At 40.8% G+C, this 19,563-nt stretch overlaps 1 protein-coding gene across 7 annotated transcripts in view; it reads left to right on the top strand.

The window, feature by feature from the left end:
- Positions 1-19,563, top strand: part of zswim8 (zinc finger, SWIM-type containing 8) — a 218,286-nt gene that overhangs the window by 98,020 nt on the left and 100,703 nt on the right. For all 7 annotated transcript variants that reach the window (XM_062058934.1, XM_062058939.1, XM_062058935.1 and 4 more), the window contains 3 exons: positions 8,397-8,572; positions 9,660-10,899; positions 13,569-13,700. In XM_062058934.1, coding sequence (XP_061914918.1) covers positions 8,397-8,572; positions 9,660-10,899; positions 13,569-13,700 — 1,548 coding nt within the window. The remainder of the gene's footprint in view (positions 1-8,396; positions 8,573-9,659; positions 10,900-13,568; positions 13,701-19,563) is intronic.

Raw genomic sequence — 19,563 nt, 5'->3', positions numbered from 1 at the left:
TTTTTTTTGCCAATCATTAACTTTAGAATTTGATGCCAGCAACACGTGACAAAGAAGTTGGGAAAGGTGGCAATAACATGAAATGCTCAGTCATTCACAAACAAGGATGGGGCGAGGGTCACCACTTGTCAACAAATGTGTGAGCAAATTGTTGAACAGTTTAAGAAAAACCTTTCTCAACAAGCTATTGCAAGGAATTTAGGGATTTCACCATCTACGGTCCGTAATATCATCAAAGGGTTCAGAGAATCTGGAGAAATCACTGCACGTAAGCAGCTAAGCCCGTGCGTGACCTTCGATCCCTCAGGCTTTACTGCATCAACAAGCGACATCAGTGTGTAAATGATATCACCACATGGGCTCAGGAACACTTCAGAAACCCACTGTCAGTAACTACAGTTGGTCGCTACATCCGTAAGTGCAAGTTAAAACTCTCCTATGCAAGGCGAAAACCGTTTATCAACAACACCCAGAAATGCCGTCGGCTTTGCTGGGCCTGAGCTCATCTAAGATGACTGATACAAAGTGGAAAAGTGTTCTGTGGTCTGACGAGTCCCCATTTCAAATTGTTTTCGGAAACTGTGGACGTCGTGTCCTCCGGACCAAAGAGGAAAAGAACCAACCAAAAAATGTGTCTCCTCAGTTCCCAAACGTTTACTGAGTGTTGTTAAAAGGAAATGCCATGTAACACAGTGGTGAACATGCCCTTTCCCAACTACTTTGGCACGTGTTGCAGCCATGAAATTCTAAGTTAATTATTATTTGCAAAAAATAAATAAAGTTTATGAGTTTGAACATCAAATATCTTGTCTTTGTAGTGCATTCAATTGAATATGGGTTGAAAAGGATTTGCAAATCATTGTATTCCGTTTATATTTACATCCAACACAATTTCCCAACTCATATGGAAACGGGGTTTGTAGAAGATGACAAATTATACATAATGGCATTGATTAAGTTTAACTTGACGAAAATGAGGATTGGAGATAACCTACTTATTAAAGAAGTGCGACACAGCACACCAAATAATTTAACAAGAAGAGAACACTTCAGCCAAGTTGCTGGACTTCACGATCCTATTGCACAATCCTATTGGCCTTCTCACTCCCACTAAGTAAAGGGGAGCGATCCTTGTGAGTAAAGTATTTCAAGAAGTGGGGAAGTGGAAGTCAACACATGAGATATGGGACAAACCATTCTCCATCAACCCCAGAAGGAATCTATAAAGATATTTGAGGACTATGTGCAATTTGCAGAAATTAGGTTTCAAAGGAGCCTAACACCACCAACTGGCTCAAATAACCTGTTGGAATCACTTTTTCTGACGACAGCAACAAGACATACGGAGCCATAATGTACTTAAGATGGAACACCAACGCAGGAATTCAAGTAAAACTTGTGGAATCTAAGGCTAAGTTGACACCACAAGACCAAAAAGGAGACGCTATCAAAGCTGTCTGTGGGGCAGTCTTTGCAGCCAGGCTCAGGAAATATATGGAAAAGCAAAGCAAATTTAAGATCAATTGCTTGGCAAAATGGACCCGAGTTCCTGAAATGGCCAACATAGTCAGTTGCTGAAGTTGTAACACAAGCCAGGAAAAAGTGTGAGAAACTCCAGAGAAAGGCATTTGCAACTACACTTCCAGAAACCCCAATCTTACAAATGTGTCAAAGCACAACCTCAACTAAATCAATCATGGAAAAACAAGTGGCTGGTGAAGCAGTAAAGAACTTTATCAACTTAACAAGATTCAGCAGCCTCCCCGAAATTGGTGAAAGTCATTACCTTAGTATGGCAGGTTTCAAGAAAATGGCTTGCTTCGAAGAAAAATAAATGCATTCATGCAAAGTGAGAGGCAAAAGGAAAACCCAAAGCAACATTGTCAGCTAAAGAAGAGGCACTAAGGAATCTCTTCCTTTCAGTTCAAAGTGCCACAAGAATTCCAAACAACAGATTGGTTGTCTACAAAGATGAAACCACTGGACTCTTGTAAGGCTGAAACGACGCGTCGACATAGTCGACGTCATCGGTTACGTAAATACGTCGACGCCGTTTTTGTGCGTCGACTCGTCGCATATTTACGTCACACTACCGTCATGGTGGACTGCAAAGCAGACGGTGCGAGCGAGGGGGAAAAAATCACGCCAAAAGTCGTCAAAAGTGTGGGAGTATTTCAATACACGGCCTAATAATGTTGTTGTATGCACACTGTGTCGAGCGGAAATGGCCTATCATAGCAGCACAACGGCTATGAACGAACATTTGAAAAGAAAACCATCAACCATCAACTAGTCAATCGTCCGCGTGAGCATACGTTGTCATCATTACACAAAAACATGAATGTGTCATTTGTATCTGCTAGGGGTGTAACGGTACGTGTTTTGTATTGAACCGTTTCGGTACGTGGCTTTCGGTTCGGTACGGGGGTGTACCGAACGAGTTTCTAAGCTAAAGCTAAAGTGTTAACAAGCTGCTTTGCTCCTTCTGCCTCTGTCTCAGCACGCAGCATTGTCCCACCCACACAACCATCTGATTGGTACACACAAAGCGTTATCAGCCAATCAGCAGTGCGTATTCAAAACGTTACCAGCCAATCAGCAGTGCGTATTCAGAGCGCATGTAGTCAGCGCTTCAGCGTGGAGCAGATAGGTGTTTAGCAGGTGAGCATCAGGCAGCGGACTCTCCCCAAATGATAATAAACACCTCCCAGTCAACTACTAGTAACATCACTATGAGCCCGTTGACCTTCTAGAAACTTAAACTGCAGCTCATCTCACTCGCAGTCCTGGCTTGAGGTGAAGGCTAATTACCTCTCAGTTCCAGCCACATCGACCCCTTCTGAGCGCTTATTTTCAGCTGCTGGGAATATTGTAAACATGAAAAGAACCAGAGCATGTAGACATGCTAACCTTTCTTCATTACAACTGTTAGTCACTCACTGGAATGAGTAGAATTGGTTATTGTGTACTGTGTTGGACTGGATGTTTATTTTGCACATTTTAAAAGCAATACTTAATGTTTACAGTGCTCCAGAATATTTAGATTGGCACTTTTTTGTATTGGATGTTTATCTTTATTTTTGCACATTTTAGCAAATAAGCAATACTTTCACTTTTGTTGAAATGTTTACACTGTTGTTACAGAATATTTCGTTTTGCACTTTTTTGTATTGGATGTTTATCTTTATTTTTGCACATTTTAAAGCAAGATAAGCAATACTTTTACTTTTGAAATGCTTATACTATTGCAGAATATTAAGATTTGCACTGGATGTTTACTTTTATATTTGCACATTAAAAAGCAAATAAGCTACTTTTAATTTTGTTAAATGTTAAAAGTTTTAAATGTTTACATTGTTACAGAATATTTTCTCATGTTGTTGTCAATGTTGACTGAGTGGCCATACTTCTTTTTTTTTGTAAATAAAAGCCATGCCTTTTGAAAAAACGGGCCTACATTTATTTTTTCATCTTCATTTTAAATAAAAAAAATAATCGGTATAAGGAAAAATAATCTATAGATTAATCGAAAAAAATTATCTATAGATTAACCGATCAATCGAAAAAATAATCTATAGATTAATCGATAGAAAAATAATCGTTAGCTGCAGCCTTAGACTCTTGATGTGCAGTGGCAGGACCCAGGCATTTATTGAGATTGAGAAAGCAGCCCCAATCCTACCATATGAAAGCTGGATCTCGACACTGGTAGCCTGTGAAGCTCACAATATTAACCATGAAGTAATTGCTGGAACTGTTCTCAAAATGAGCACCATTGCTGGTATCATAAAAGGTCGAAGAATTGCAAAGAAATTAGTAGACAGTTGCATGCAGGAAAATGAAAAAAATAATGTCGGCAAATCATGAGCAATCTTCCCACTGAACGCTCGAGGCCGGCGTCTTCCTTTCAGTATACACATGTTGACCTTTTCGAACCATATGAAGTCAGGGATGAGATGAAAAGGAGAGGTAAAGTAAAAATATGGGGAATCGTAATTTGTTGCATGGCCTCAAGAGCGATACACACTGCTATAGTTACAAATCAGTCATCCAAAGCTTTGTTCTTACCTTTAAAAGATTCACATCACTCCACGGACACCCACATAAGTTGTGGTCAGACACAGAAACACATTTTGTGGGAGCAAAACCTGCACCTGAAAAACTGTACAGATTTCAAGAAAAACTCAAATATTCACATTGAAGAAGCTGTGAAGAACGGAACCGAATGGTCATGGAAACTTCATTCTGCAAACTCACCCCAAAGAAATGGAACAGCAGAAGTTGCAGTTTAAATAGTAAAACAAGCTTTTGCTAATTTTGGTGGTGTGGGAGTCCTGACTTTTGAACAATATTAAGCTTTTGTCTTCACAGCGACCAATCTTGCTAATGATAGACCCATTGATGCAAGAGTACACAGCTGAGAAGACTGCATAGAGTGCATCAATCCTAACACTCTTCTATTTAGTGAATCAGGGCACCCTGATAATGTCCAGTTCGAAGGATACCCGTACAAAAGACTTGAATTCCTCCAAGGTCAACAAATTCTGGAAAAAAAGTGTGTCAACTCGCTGGTCACACTAAAGAACGAAACGTCACAGTTGGGGGCATTGTTTGGGTAGCTGACCAAAATGCCTTAAGAGGGCAGTACAAATTAGCCTGTGTCGTCAACGTCAACACAAATGAAAAAGGCATTGTAAGAGATATACAAGTCAAGATTTTTCCAAGTTACCCAATATCAACTACAAAATGCATTGCATCTCAGAAGCCCCAACTACGATTCTCAACAGGGATGTGAGACACCTCATCGTCTTGGTATCTGTGGAGGAGAACAATTATTTGTCATGGACTGGTGTGAGCTCCTTAGGCTTCACCTAGGCCAGGGTTCGGCAACCTTTACCACTCAAAGAGCCATTTTGACAAGTTTCACAAATTAAAGAAAACAATGTAGCCACAAAACTATTTTTAAATTCTTAAATGAAATAACTTTGCATACAATGCTTTTCTTGCTTTGTGCTATATTTTAATCAGGGGTCTCAGACACACGCCCCGGCCCGCATCCTAATATGAAAATGTAATGTTAGTGCGGTCCGCGAGATTTTAATGAACGGCGCTTCTTAGCGTCATACTTGTCATCGCCCCCAGTTTTAGCAGGAGACTCCCGAATTGCAGGGAGCAGTGGCACTGCTTTTAGCGCCCTTTGCAGCCTGCTCTATTTGTATACCTATTAGGCTACATGTTGAATGCAGTTTCAGCTTGCACACGTAAAGACAGCAAGGCATACTTGTTCAACAGTCACACAGCTTACACTGACGGTGACCGTATAAAACAACTTTAACACTGTTGCGTTACAAATATGCGCCACACTGTGAATCCACACCAAAAAAGAATGACAAACACATGTCTGGAGAACATCCGCACTGTAACACAACTTAAACACAACAAAAAAAAATACCCAGAATCCCATGCAGCCCTAACTCTACAGCCCCCCCCAACCCCCCACCCCACCCCGTACCACCAAACCCCGCCCACCTCAACCGACGCACGGAGGGGGGGGGGGGGCTGCATGGGATTCTGGGTATTTGTTGTGTTGTGTTTATGTTGTGTTACGGTGCGGAGGTTCTCCAGAAATGTGTTTGTCATTCTTTTTTGGTGTGGGTTTACAGTGTGGCGCATATTTGTAACGTAACAGTGTTAAAGTTGTTTTATACGACTACCGTCAGTGTAAGCTGTGTGGCTGTTGAACAAGTATGCCTATGCTGTCTCCTACGTGTGGAAGTAAAAGCTAGATACAACACTAAGCCGGGCTGGCACGCTGCTTGTGCAGGCTTTGGAGGACAACAAATACAGTGCCATCGGGGCACTCCCTCAATTTAATTGTTAGGGTGAAAATCGGATAATATTTGCCCCGGTAGATTTCTAGGAGAGGCACTGAGATCCGTAAGTCTCCTGGGAAAATCGGGAGGGTCGGCAAGTATGCAGCTGAGCCGCATCAGAGTGGTCAAAGAGCCGCATGCGGCTCCGGAGCTGCGGGTTGCCGACCCCTGACCGAAGCTTTCACTGATGTCCGACTTCACATCTCAAAATACCGTAATTTATGTCACCTCATGACCAAGGCTGGCGATACTATACAGAAACACACTTGCGCATACTGGGCATTGATCACCTCAACAATGTACATAACGGTCTATTTTTCAGCGCATTTAACATTCAATAAACCCACATCAGCAAATAAAACATATCTTACGTGACCTCCTTAGGTTGGACAACTAGGAGGTCAAGTCCTCCTATTTGTTTGGTCAAATTTTGGAAACTGATGCCAATGATTATAAAATGTTGTATTTTTCTTTATGACGTTGATGCAAATATAAATGTTTTATGTGTTTGATTGTTGGTACTACGTGATATGTATAAGATATAAAGGCACTTGCACAGAGCTAAGTAATTTGATGCGAATGCAATGGACAGAACTACAAAAATGGAATTGTAATGAGAGAAGACTGGAAAGTATGTAATTATTGTGGTTGGTCCGAAGATACAGCTAGAGATAAATTATGTGTTTATTGATCATTATTCATTATGCTCGTAACATTTAGTCAGTGGCCGGCCGTGCGTTTCTCACCTAGGCCTTCAGTGATGTTCTACTTGTCCGACTTCACCTCCCAAAATACCGTAATTTATGTCACCACATGGACACGGCTGGAGATAATATACAGAAACACACTTACACACTACTGGTTATTGAAACCCCTCAACAGTGTACAAAATGGTCTATTTTTTGGCGCATTTAACATTCAATAAGCAATTAACATTCAATCAGCAATTAAAACATCTTACGTGGTACTGTCAAAATTAAAAGAATTGTATAAAACAAATGAAACATGAAAAAATAAAGAAATTTAATATTTGAAGTCACAATTTGTAGCACCCATCCGACGCCGTTTAAGCCAGTGGTACCGCTCGTAGTTGGTTGATTCGAGTGAAAGTGCCAGGCAAACCATTTCACCGCCGTGACAGCTTAGCTGGCTTCCGGTGTCGGCCGACCTTGTCTCACAAGATCTAGTTTCTCTTAAATATCCTTCTTGAAAATGGCCTTGCAAATATACATCTGTCACCATATCAACATTTTGCTCTCCTTCTTTGTGGGTTAAACAAGTGAGTACTGGTGAGTTTTCTGTGGCTTTCTATGTTTCGTATGGCTCCGGTGCCACTTCCTGCTTTTGCAACTTGTGATTGGATACTCACTTTGGAGTGACAAGTGAGTATCCAATCACAGTCACATTTAATGTAAGGCTACCTAGATGGGCTTGTCAACAATTTGTGATCTGATTGGCCTTTCGCAATTGTATCAACTGAATCGCCTCCGTTCATTTACACTGCTAATGATTCATTTACACTGCTAATGATTAAAAAAACCTCTGGCAGAATTCAAACTGCGCTGGCAACAAGCTTGCTGAATTCCGATTTAATAAAAGCTCCAACGTAAAAAAACAAGCAACACCGGGGCCTTATATGACATGAAAATAATATGATGAATATGTTTATTTATTTATGGACCCCGAACGGGACATGCGGTAGAAAATGGATGGATGGATGGAAAGTAAATTAAAAATAAAATTAACTTATTAATTTATGATCATGATTTATGTTAGGCTAGCAGAGAAGGCCTTGCTAGCCCCAACTGCACTGTATTTGATGCTATCCTTGGGTTTAGGTTATCAACCTATCCTGAAAATGTCCTGTAATAGATGTGGTGCGGTGAATCTTTGGGCACCACACGATTCGCTTCGATTCTTGGCGGTAATTTGATTCAGAATCGATTCTTGATTCAAAACCATTCTTGAATCAATACCAATAATGTTTTAATAACATTGGGTGCCAGTTCTATGATTAACTCAATTCCTCTACAAAATAGATAAAAGCTTTGATAAATGTATAACTGAAAATAAACTTGGTTTTGTCTAATAAAATTGTACCCAAACATTGAATCAAGTCAAATACTAATAAGGCAACAAGAGACGTATCCAACAATTCTATTTTCTAAAGTAATTCTGTGCAGCAGATATGTTCATCTCCATCAACAACATGATTTGCCTGAGTGGCAGGACAGGACAGATTTAAAAAAAAAAAAAAAAGTTTTTGTTTTTGTTTTTGTTTTTTATTCGATTACAAGTAATAATCACGATTAATTCGAAAATCGATTTTTTGACACGTCTAAAATGTAGTGTGAGATAAACCCTGCAAAATATAATGGAGTTGAGTTGATAAAGCGTCCTCTACGACCTTCTCAGCCTTTTCAAGTGCAGGCGGACAAAAGAACACTTGACAGTTGTCATTTTGACTTTTTGTACATGTGCTTTTGCTTCACTGTTTACATGTGACTGTATTTGTATTTTTAGATCATCAGCTGGTGGTATAGTGTTCGAACTTCAGCGTCCCACAGTAGTGCCAGTGGACACACCGGACGGAGCAACGGCCAGTCGGAGGTGGCAGCTCATGCCTGTGCTAGCATGTGTGATGAAATGGTGATGTTATGGAAGCTGGCAGTGCTCGACCCCACTGTGAGCCCTTGCAGGTCAGATTGCAAACAGCTTTTTCTCATCGATCTTTGCACTTTAGAATTGTTATTGTTAGACATTAAATTATATTCAATAAAGAGTGCTGCGATAAAATTAGGGACGTCCCTATACAACATTTTCACTTTAGTTAAAAAGTTATTCTACAAACAAATGCTTTTCCTTAGGCTGCTGACGTTTGCGGCAAAATATTGTCATTTACGGTTTTTGAACGTGTACGCTCAGAGTAGTAGTTTTATTATTCTCTCAAGACGTTTTAGTAAAGTACCTGCTAATTCCGTGTTCACATCTGCTTATTCTTATTTATACAGTATGACTGTTCAAGCTACTTTTCTGTTAATTTACACTAAATACTTATTCTGCTTTTGTTTTGTCAAATTACATTAAACCGCCCTTAGTATTTAGCATGGCCTCTTGTCTCCTGCTCCGTAGCTCGGGTTGGGCTGACACTTCCTGCTGGGATACTTGTAAAGAAATTTACTTTATTGTTGTTGTGATCACATGTGCTCTGCTTTATGGATCTGGGCCCTGCTGGATAGAAGTGCTTGAGTCTGGAATGAACTGCACATATTGAGGTGTTAATATGGAAGATTTTAGACCCAATCCGGTGTAGTCCTTTACTGTTTTTTTTGTGTTGATATCGTCTGATATCTGATTAATATCGAATCAGGTCACCTCTAGAAAATAATTACTTTATTGACATTTTCCTTGGAGAGCTCGAAAGCCAACAGTTTTTTTGAGAGACGGGGGAAATAAGTACAGTGGTACTTTGTTTTTGTATGCCCCACTTTTCTCGTATCAAAGGCTCACCAATGTGTAGATGTGTTATTGGGAGTTGAAGATGACATGTCTCAAAAAGTCGTTCTGCCAAAAGTTAGTGAACTTGATTGTCGTGGTGAAGATATCACTGATTTGCTGCCATGTTTCTATTGGCACCTTTAACTCGGAATTTGAAGTTCCACTTGTTGATCATATTTCTCTAACTAAGCTAACTATATAAACTAACTGAGATCCACATATTTAAGATTTTGGGTAATGATGAATATAATGAAGTGTACATTTCTGACTCTGTACAATTTCTTGCAGGCGTCTGGAACTGGCAAGTCAGTTGAAGCAGTGGCACCTTAAAGTTATCGAGATAGTGAAGCGCGGGCAACATCGCAAGTCCTTGGACAAGCTTTTCCTGGGCTTTAAACCCGCCGTAGAGTCCTGTTATTTCAACTGGCAGGTGGCCTACCCCCTGGAAGGCATTACATTCTGCAGTACAGATAAAAAGACTGCCACTTTTTGCTGGCCTAGGGGAATGCAGCACCCGAGAGCAGTAAGAACTTCATTGGGAGGTGTCGGAGACACATCTGAACCAAGAGGAGCAGATTTTAAAGGAAGAGAAAGTGGTCATTCACCTCAGGAAGAAGTCGTAGTGCGACCAAAAGAGACCATGCTAACCAAAAAGAAGGCCTTTTCAATGAATGGTGGAGGAAGTATGTTGGTTCGTCTGGGAGGGAGCGTGTCACTGTCCCTAGAAGATGCAGGGGTGAAGTGTTTCTACAAAGGACAAGGTACTTCTTCTGGGGGAAAGTTAAAATTAATACAAGGCTGTGGGAAAGGGGGGATATTAGGCGGATGTGGTGGGACCGGACCTGCTAAAAATGTCAATGCCAAGCGGAGAACCAGCAGTGAGGATAGTTCTCTGGAGCCAGACCTCGCTGAACTCAGCCTTGATGATGGCTATAGTCTGGCTTTGGGGGCTGAGGCAAGCAACACATTAGAATGCCCCCCCCCAGGACCAGAGATCTTTTCGCCCCGAAGTCCGCTTCTCCAAGAATTCTGCAATAACAGCAACTGTGGTCGGAGCATGGTATTGGAAATGAAGCGTAGTAGCCAAACCTCAGATGCCTGTCATGCTGCAGCGCCTGTGACATCCACTGTACATTTCACAGAGACCCAAGTGGTGGTAGTTGATGTTCCTGGTAGACTAGGAGACCCCCAAGAACAGAAGGTGGAGGTGTCAGTCAAGGACAAGGATGTGAATTTAGACAATAGCAACCAGTCGAATCCTTCCTTTTCTACTAAAGCACCCCAAAGCCATCTGGAGAAAGAATGTGACGGAAAAGCAGCAGATGACGCCGCACAGGTTGCGTGCACATTATCTCACCAAGAAGCAGATGCGCTTGGAGTCATTGGGTGTGATGACGACTATCAGGCCTACTACATAAGCCCTGCTTCAGAGGAGGGGGGAGATCGACAGCTGGTTGACAACCAACAAGAGGAGGAGCCAGACATCTTTGCAGGGATCAAACCGCTGGAGCAGGAGGGACGTATGGATGTAAGTTCATTTATGCAGTCTCAGAAAATATGGAATCTGTATAAAGGGTGTGAGGGACACTTTGAAATTCTTCACATTTTAATTCATGAAACAATTATCAATCCAATGTTGGTATACTATTCTAATATTAAAGCTAAAGAAAACAATTTAAATCAATTGATCATTTTATAATTTTTCTTGTAATCACCTCTGCCAGGTATACAGTTGTCCTTTGCTATATTGCGGTTCAAAGTTTGCTTCACTCTCTTGCAGAATTTCTTTAAAGATTATTCTACATATTTTGGCCTAAATTAAACATTTTCAAATAAAAAATGCAGAAATTAACTACCGGAATTTCCGGACTATAAGCCACTACTTTTTCCCCTCGCTCTGGTCCCAGCGGCTTATACAACGGTGCGGCTTATTTACGGCTTGTTCTTCTCCGACACCGACGAAGAGGATTTCGGTGGTTTTAGTACGCAGGAGGAAGACGATGACACAATGATTAAAGACTGACTTTTCATATACCGGTAGGCTGGTTATTTTGATAACGTACAGGCGAGCACTTTGTATTACTTTGCACCGTTGTATTATTTGTACTCTGCATGAATGCTGTTCGCCATGTCAAAGATGTGAAAGTTTGATTGAATGATTGAAAGATTTATTGTTAATAAATGGGACGCTTTGCGTTCCCAAACAGTCATCTCTGTCCCGACAATCCCCTCCGTGGTAGCAGGAACCCCTATATACTACGGTAATTACACATCAAAACCCTGCGGTTTATAGTCGGGTGCGGCTTATATATGGAGCAATCTGTATTTCCCCCTAAATTTAGCTGGTGCGGCTTATAGTCAGGTGCGGCTTATAGTCCGGAAATTACGGTAATTATATTAACACTACAGTAGCAAAGGCTACGAGATGAGACCAAAGCAATCACAGCACTCTGTTCAATTTTGCTCAATACTGGTTGGCTCAGCCTCAGGCAGCATTATATTAGATTAAATGAGTGGGGAGAGGACTATGTGGGTGTGATTTCATGTCTTGAGGGCTCTCATAATGTTAAAAACACATTTTAGAAAGTAACACACGTTTTATGCTATAGATATGAAAATATTCTATGCAAATATATCCATTATTTCCATTAATAAGAGTTCATAAAAATTAATTTACCACAGTCAGGCCTGGAACTGCGATAAACAGTGTTTCTGTAGTTCCAAGTAGGCTTCAAAATAAAAGCATGACTGTATTTCCCTGGATTATACAAAAACAACTAACAATGCACCAATTAATTTTTTTCCTGAATCCATCCATCCATCCACCTTCTTCCGCTTATCTGAGGTCGGGTCGCGGGGGCAGCAGCCTAAGCAGGGAAGCCCAGACTTCCCTCTCCCCAGCCACTTCGTCCAGCTCTTCCCGGGGGATCCCGAGGCGTTCCCAGGCCAGCCGGGAGACATAGTCTACCCAACGTGTCCTGGGTCTTCCCCGTGGCCTCCTACCGATCGGACGTGCCCTAAACACCTCTGCCTAGGGAGGCGTCCGGGTGGCATCCTGACCAGATGCCCGAACCACCTCATCTAGCTCCTCTCGATGTGGAGGAGCAGCGGCTTTACTTTGAGCTCCCCCCGGATGGCGGAGCTCCCCATACTATCTCTAAGGGAGAGACCCGCCACCCGGCGGAGGAAACTCATTTCGGCCTCTTGTACCCGTGATCTTGTCCTTTCGGTCATAACCCAAAGCTCATGACCATAGGTGAGGATGGGAACGTAGATCGACTGGTAAATTGAGAGCTTTGTCCCTCCGGCTCAGCTCCTTCTTCACCACAACGGATCGATACAGCATCCGCATTACTGAAGACGCCGCACAGATCCGCCTGTCGATCTCACAATCCACTCTTCCCTCACTCGTGAACAAGTCTCTGAGGTACTTGAACACCTCCACTAATTGAAATATGTATTATGCTAAAGCTTTATTCTTATTGTAATCAAGAATATAGAATATAACTAAACACAATAATCTACATCAAAATAAACACACATGGAGGAAATACCAAGTCAACAAGCTGCCATTGGTTGAAAATGCATGATCATCAGCCATTCTTCTTTTGTCTGTGGACAAAGCCACAAATACATGTGCCAGTAATGTGCAATTTCTGACCCAATTTCAGTTATGTCGACAGCCGCTTATGCCGACGTCAGTCTGCCAGTTCAAGGGGTGTCAACATAAACGGGTTCTATTGCATTATCATCATTAATCCTGACAAGCAAATAACCTGTTAACATACATTAAAATTTACCAGATTTTGCAAGCATGGGTACCCTGTGGAAAGTTGTCATACAAAATATACTGTAGGATTCTAACATATACTATTTGGTTTGAAGGTTCCATTTCAATTTTTTTTTTGGGTGCTCTCACTAGGGCAATCATTCCATGCCTGGGCAGAATAGAAGTAATGGCACAAGTACACACTGTTAGAGCTGTGTACTTAAAGTTGTTTTCCATGAGGATTGACAAGATTCAGTTTGTCTTGTTCATCTAGTCTTAGCATCCTAAAAATATTTTATGGAGCTCTAGTATGAGAAAATGGCTAAACCACCAATGAATGTGATGTTTTTCTTCACCCAATCTTGACTGATTTGATTTGGTATGTCTCAGTAGTGGTTTAAGTAAAAGAAGATGTGTACCCCAAATAGGTGCTGTTTGCATGTGCTGAGGCCCTCCATGCTCATGGATACAATAACGAGTCATGTCGACTGGCTGTGGATTTAGCTAATGAGCTTCTAGCTAACCCTCCAGACCTGAAAGTGGAACAGCCACAGACGAAGGTAAGCACTATCACCTAGAAGACATCAATGTTCATTCAACACTTGGTCATTTGCACCAAATAGTCACATAACAGTTACATTTTAAAGGCCTACTGAAATGAGATTTTCTTATTTAAACGGGGATAGCAGATCCATTCTATGTGTCATACTTGATCATATCGCGATATTGCCATATTTTTGCTGAAAGGATTTAGTAGAGAACATCGACGATAAAGTTCGCAACTTTTGGTCGCTGATAAAAAAGCCTTGCCTGTACCGGAAGTAGCGTGACGTCACAGGTTGTGGAGCTCCTCACATCTGCACATTGTTTACAATCATGGCCACAAGCAGCAAGAGCGATTCGGACCGAGAAAGCGACAATTTCCCCATTAATTTGAGCGAGGATGAAAGATTTGTGGATGAGGAAAGTGAGAGTGAAGGACTAGAGGGCAGTGGAAGCGATTCAGATAGGGAAGATGCTGTGAGAGGCGGGTGGGACCTGATATTCAGCTGGGAATGACTAAAACAGTAAATAAACACAAGACATACACTACCGTTCAAAAGTTTGGGTTCACCCAAACAATTTTGTGGAATAGCCTTCATTTCTAAGAACAAGAATAGACTGTCGAGTTTCAGATGAAAGTTCTTTTTTTCTGGCAATTTTGAGCGTTTAATTGACCCCACAAATGTGATGCTCCAGAAACTCAATCTGCTCAAAGGAAGGTCAGTTTTGTAGCTTCTGTAACAAGCTAAACTGTTTTCAGATGTGTGAACATGATTGCACAAGGGTTTTCTAACCATCAATTAGCCTTCTGAGCCAATGAGCAAACACATTGTACCATTAGAACACTGGAGTGATAGTTGCTGGAAATGGGCCTCTATACACCTATGTAGATATTGCACCAAAAACCAGACATTTGCAGCTAGAATAGTCATTTACCACATTAGCAATGTATAGAGTGTATTTCTTTAAAGTTAAGACTAATTTAAAGTTATCTTCATTGAAAAGTACAGTGCTTTTCCTTAAAAAATAAGGACATTTCAATGTGACCCCAAACTTTTGAACGGTAGTGTATATATACTCTATTAGCCACAACACAACCAGGCTTATATTTAATATGCCACAAATTAATCCCGCATAACAAACACCTCCCCCCTCCCGTCCATATAACCCGCCAATACAAATCAAACACCCGCACAACACACTCAATCCCACAGCCCAAAGTACCATTCACCTCCCCAAAGTTCATACAGCACATATATTTCCCCAAAGTTATGTATGTGACATGCACATAGCGGCACGCACGTACGGGCAAGCGATCAAATGTTTGGAAGCCGCAGCTGCGTACTCACGGTACCGCGTATCTAACTCAAAGTCCTCCTGGTAAGAGTCTCTGTTGTCCCAGTTCCCCACAGGCCAATGGTAAAGCTTGACTGTCATCGTTCGGGAATGTAAACAATGAAACACCGGCTACGACGTAGCCGCTACGTGTTTGTGTTGCTGCAGCCGGCCGCTAATACACCGCTTCCCACCTACAGCTTTCTTCTTTGCTATCTCCATTGTTCATTAAACCAATTACAAAAGATTCACCAACACAGATGTCCAGAATACTTTGGAATTTTGCGATGAAAACAGACGACTTAATAGCTGGCCACAATGCTGTCCCAAAATGTCCGCTACAATCCGTGACGTCACGCGCAAACGTCATCATACCGAGACGTTTTCAGCAGGATATTTCGCGGGAAATTTAAAATTGCACTTTACTAATCCAACCCGTATTGGCATGTGTTGCAATGTTAAGATTTCATCATTGATATATAAACTATCAGACTGCGTGGTCGGTAGTATTGGGTTTCAGTAGGCCTTTAAGTGAAAATTTCAGAAGTCTAAACAAATTTACTTCTTATGCTATCAACCAAAAATATTCAATTAACATAAAAAAAACAAGGCTATTGATTGATTGTTTAAAATTGATGAACATATTTATCGCGATTAATCACATTTTGTAGTTAACTTGTGATTAATTGCAAAACAAAATAATTAATCTTTAATAAGTGTACCTTACATAATTTTTAAAAGGGAGTTGCACTTTTTTTGGAATGCCCATCATTCACCATCATTATGAAAAACATGACGAAAGATGTATATATTTTTTTGATGCATTCTAAATATTGAATAAATGCGATCAAAAGTCTGCTTAAAATTAAGCTTACGGGAGTCGCTCTATTCTGCCTATGAAAGCCCTTAAAATATTCAAACACCACCATTAAAGGCCTACTGAAACCCACTACTACCGACCACGCAGTCTGATAGTTTATATATCAATGATGAAATCTTAACATTGCAACACATGCCAATACGGCCGGGTTAACTTATAAAGTGCAATTTTAAATTTCCCGCCACACTTCCGGTTGAAAACGTCTAGATATGATGACGTATGCGCGTGACGTCAACGGTTGATACGGAAGTATTCGGACCCATTGAATCCAATACAAAAAAGCTCTGTTTTCATTCCAAAATTCCACAGTATTCTGGACATCTGTGTTGGTGAATCTTTTGCAATTTGTTTAATGAACAATGGAGACTGCAAAGAAGAAAGCTGTAGGTGCGATCGGTGTATTAGCGGCGGACTACAGCTGAGGATAGCAGACGCGCTAGCCGAACGACCTCACCTTGACTTCCTCCGTCTCCGGGCCGCCAACCGCATCGGTGATCGGGTGAAGTCCTTCGTCGTACCGTCAATCGCTGGAACGCAGGTGAGCACAAGTCGTGATGAGCAGATGAGAGCTGGCGTAGGTGGAGCGCTAATGTTTTTAGCATAGCTCTGTCGAGGTTCCGTAGCTAAGTTAGCTTCAATGGCGTCGTTAGCAACAGCATTGCTAAGCTTCGACAGGCTGGAAAGCATTAACCGTGTATTTACATGTCCAGAGTTTGGTAGTATTGTTGATCTTCTGTCTATCCTTCCAGTCAGGGACTTATTTGTTTTGTTTCTATATGCAGTAAAGCCCGATGCTATCACGTTAGCTCAGTAGCTAAAGAGCTTCACCGATGTATTGTCGTGGAGATAAAAGTCACTGTGAATGTCCATTTCGCGTTCTCGACTCTCATTTTCAAGAGGATATCCGAGGTGGTTTAAAATACAAATCCGTGATCCACAATAGAAAAAGGAGAGAGTGTGGAATCCAATGAACCCTTGTACCTAAGTTACGGTCAGAGCGAAAAAAGATACATTCTGCACTGCACGCTAGTCCTTCACTTTCACGTTCCTCATCCTCGTTCAAATTAATGGGGTAATCGTCGCTTTCTCGGTCCGAATCTCTCTCGCTGCTGGTGTAAACAATAGGAAAATGTGAGCAGTCCTTCCTCCGGTGTCGTCACGCTACTTCCGGTAGGGGCAAGGCTTTTTTTTATCAGAGACCAAAAGTTGCGAACTTTATCGTCGTTGTTCTATACTAAATCCTTTCAGCAAAAATATGTCAATATTGCGAAATGATCAAGTATGACACATAGAATGGATCTGCTATCCCCGTTTGAATAAAAAAAATTCATTTCAGTAGGACTTTAAGGTTTCATATACATGCTGTAAGTTTATATGTAATGTAGTAACGGCCACATTTATAATAACATTTAATATTTACGCATTTTGATCATTTTAAGCATGCGCGGCGCATTCATTTAAAAAACGCATCACAATGTTTGCTTTTTTTCCCCACTACATTACTGATTTCTACTCATGATTTCAATTCATGAGAGCCAAAAAACAAAATATAAAACATCACTTGCTGTACAAGGTCTGCTGTCTAATGACATCCTAATCCTAATGGATGCCAACTGATAGAATCTTGTTATAGTCCCCCTTATATAAACAATGACTCATAATCCTTGTGAAGAAAAGGGGGGTGAAACCAATTGTCTTTCCGTGTCGTTCTTGCCAATCCCGGGTCTAAATTGGCTGTCAAAGTGGACCAACATGTCGAATTACATTCTTGTCCTTCTACTATCAAAGTGAGAGGCATGATTTATGATCTACAATAAACTTCCACAAGCAGGGAAACAATAAAGCATCTTACATTCGATAGTGTAAACATAGGCACACATGGTAATGACAATGGCGTTGCTATAAATAGTTTGTCTGCATTAGCGCTTAAAATAACAATATCACTAATACTTGGTTAATATTCAAGTCAAGAAAAAACATGTGAATACCGTTTGCGCTCTTTGGATGGTTATTATTAGGTTTTATGGGCGGAATAGAGGACCTCCCATTGGTTCTGCTCTCAGATTACTGGTACTTTTATTTCCTTTTTTTTAAAAAAAATAGAATGCATAAAAAAACAAAATACATCCATTGTCTTGTCTTTCATAATGATTGTGAATGAATGGCGAAATTCCAAAAAAGTGCAGCTACCTTTTAAGTTTTTAATACTCTTATCAAGTTGGGATTAGGGATGCGTATCGTTTACATTTGAACCTATACTAGTTCCAAATCATCCATCCATCCATCCATCCATTTTCTACCGCTTGTCCCTTTCGGGTTCACGGGGGGTGCCGGAGCCTATCTCCGCTGCATTCGGGCGGTAGACGGGGTACACCCTGGACAAGTCGCCACCTCATCGCAGTGCTTTATAAATGGTGCCCGTACTTAAACGGTGCTCAAACCGGTACTTAAAAATTGGAAAACATGCAATTTTTTGTTTAAAAAAGAAACACTGCCTTTTTTTTTTTTTAATGGAATTTTATAACATTCAAGTTGAGAAGACTAGTAATTAAAATGTTTCAATTATATAAATTAAAGGACAATTAATACACATACATTCAAAAATAAGAAATAACTTTTGACAATCCTAAAAGACACAAATTAATAATTCAATCAATCAATCAAAGTTTACTTATATAGTCCTTATTCACAAATGTCTCAAAGGGCTGCACAAACCACAATCAGGACAAAAAAGGGGTCTATTTAAAGGCTAAGGTGTGCATTCCAGAGTACTGAAGCCCAAATAGAAAACACTCTATAGACCGCAGAAGTTTTTTTGGGCTGTGGGAATCATTAATATAGGCAGAGTTTTTAGAACACAGATTTCTGGCTGCGACATATGGTACAATACAATCAACAAGATAAGATGGAGCTAGACCGTTGAGTATTTTATACGTTAGTAATAAAACCTTAAAGTCACATCTTAGTGCACAGGAAGCCAGTGCAGGTGAGCCAGTACAGGCGTAATATGATCAAACTTTCTTGTCCTTGTCAAAAGTCTAGTAGCCGAATTTTGTACCAACTTTAATCTTTTAATGCTAGACATAGGGAGACCTGAAAATAGTACTCTACAGTAGGGATGTCCGATAATATCGGACCGCCTATATTATCGGCCGATAAATGCTTTAAAAAGTAATATCGGAAATTATCGGTATCAGTTTCAAGATTATCGATATCGGTTTCCTAAAGTAAAATTTGTGACTTTCTAAAACGCCGCTGTGTACACGGACGCAGGAAGATGTACAGAGCGCCAATTATCCTTGAAGGCGCTGCCTTTTCGTACTGGCCCAGTCACATACTATTTACGGCTTGACACACGCACTAGCGAATGCAAGCATACTTGATCAACAGCTTACAGGTCACACTGAGGGTAGCCGTATAAACAACTTTAACACTGTTACAAATATGCGCCACACTGTGAACCCACACCAAACAAGAATGACAAACACATTTCGGGAGAACATCCAAATACCCAGAACCCCTTGCAGATGCTTGTTTTCATTCGGAAAAATCTACCTCTCACACGTAATGACAAGGAGAAAAAGAATTAGCCCACTCTTTGAGCTTCATCTGTTGCACAAATAGACTAATAGTCTGGACTGAGGGAAGCTGTTTTATTTATGTTT

Source organism: Entelurus aequoreus, linkage group LG09 (genome assembly GCF_033978785.1).
Source record: "Entelurus aequoreus isolate RoL-2023_Sb linkage group LG09, RoL_Eaeq_v1.1, whole genome shotgun sequence".
In the NCBI taxonomy this organism is placed as follows: domain Eukaryota; kingdom Metazoa; phylum Chordata; class Actinopteri; order Syngnathiformes; family Syngnathidae; genus Entelurus; species Entelurus aequoreus.
Note: the sequence above shows the minus strand (reverse complement) of the source record. Positions and strands in the feature narration are given on the sequence as shown.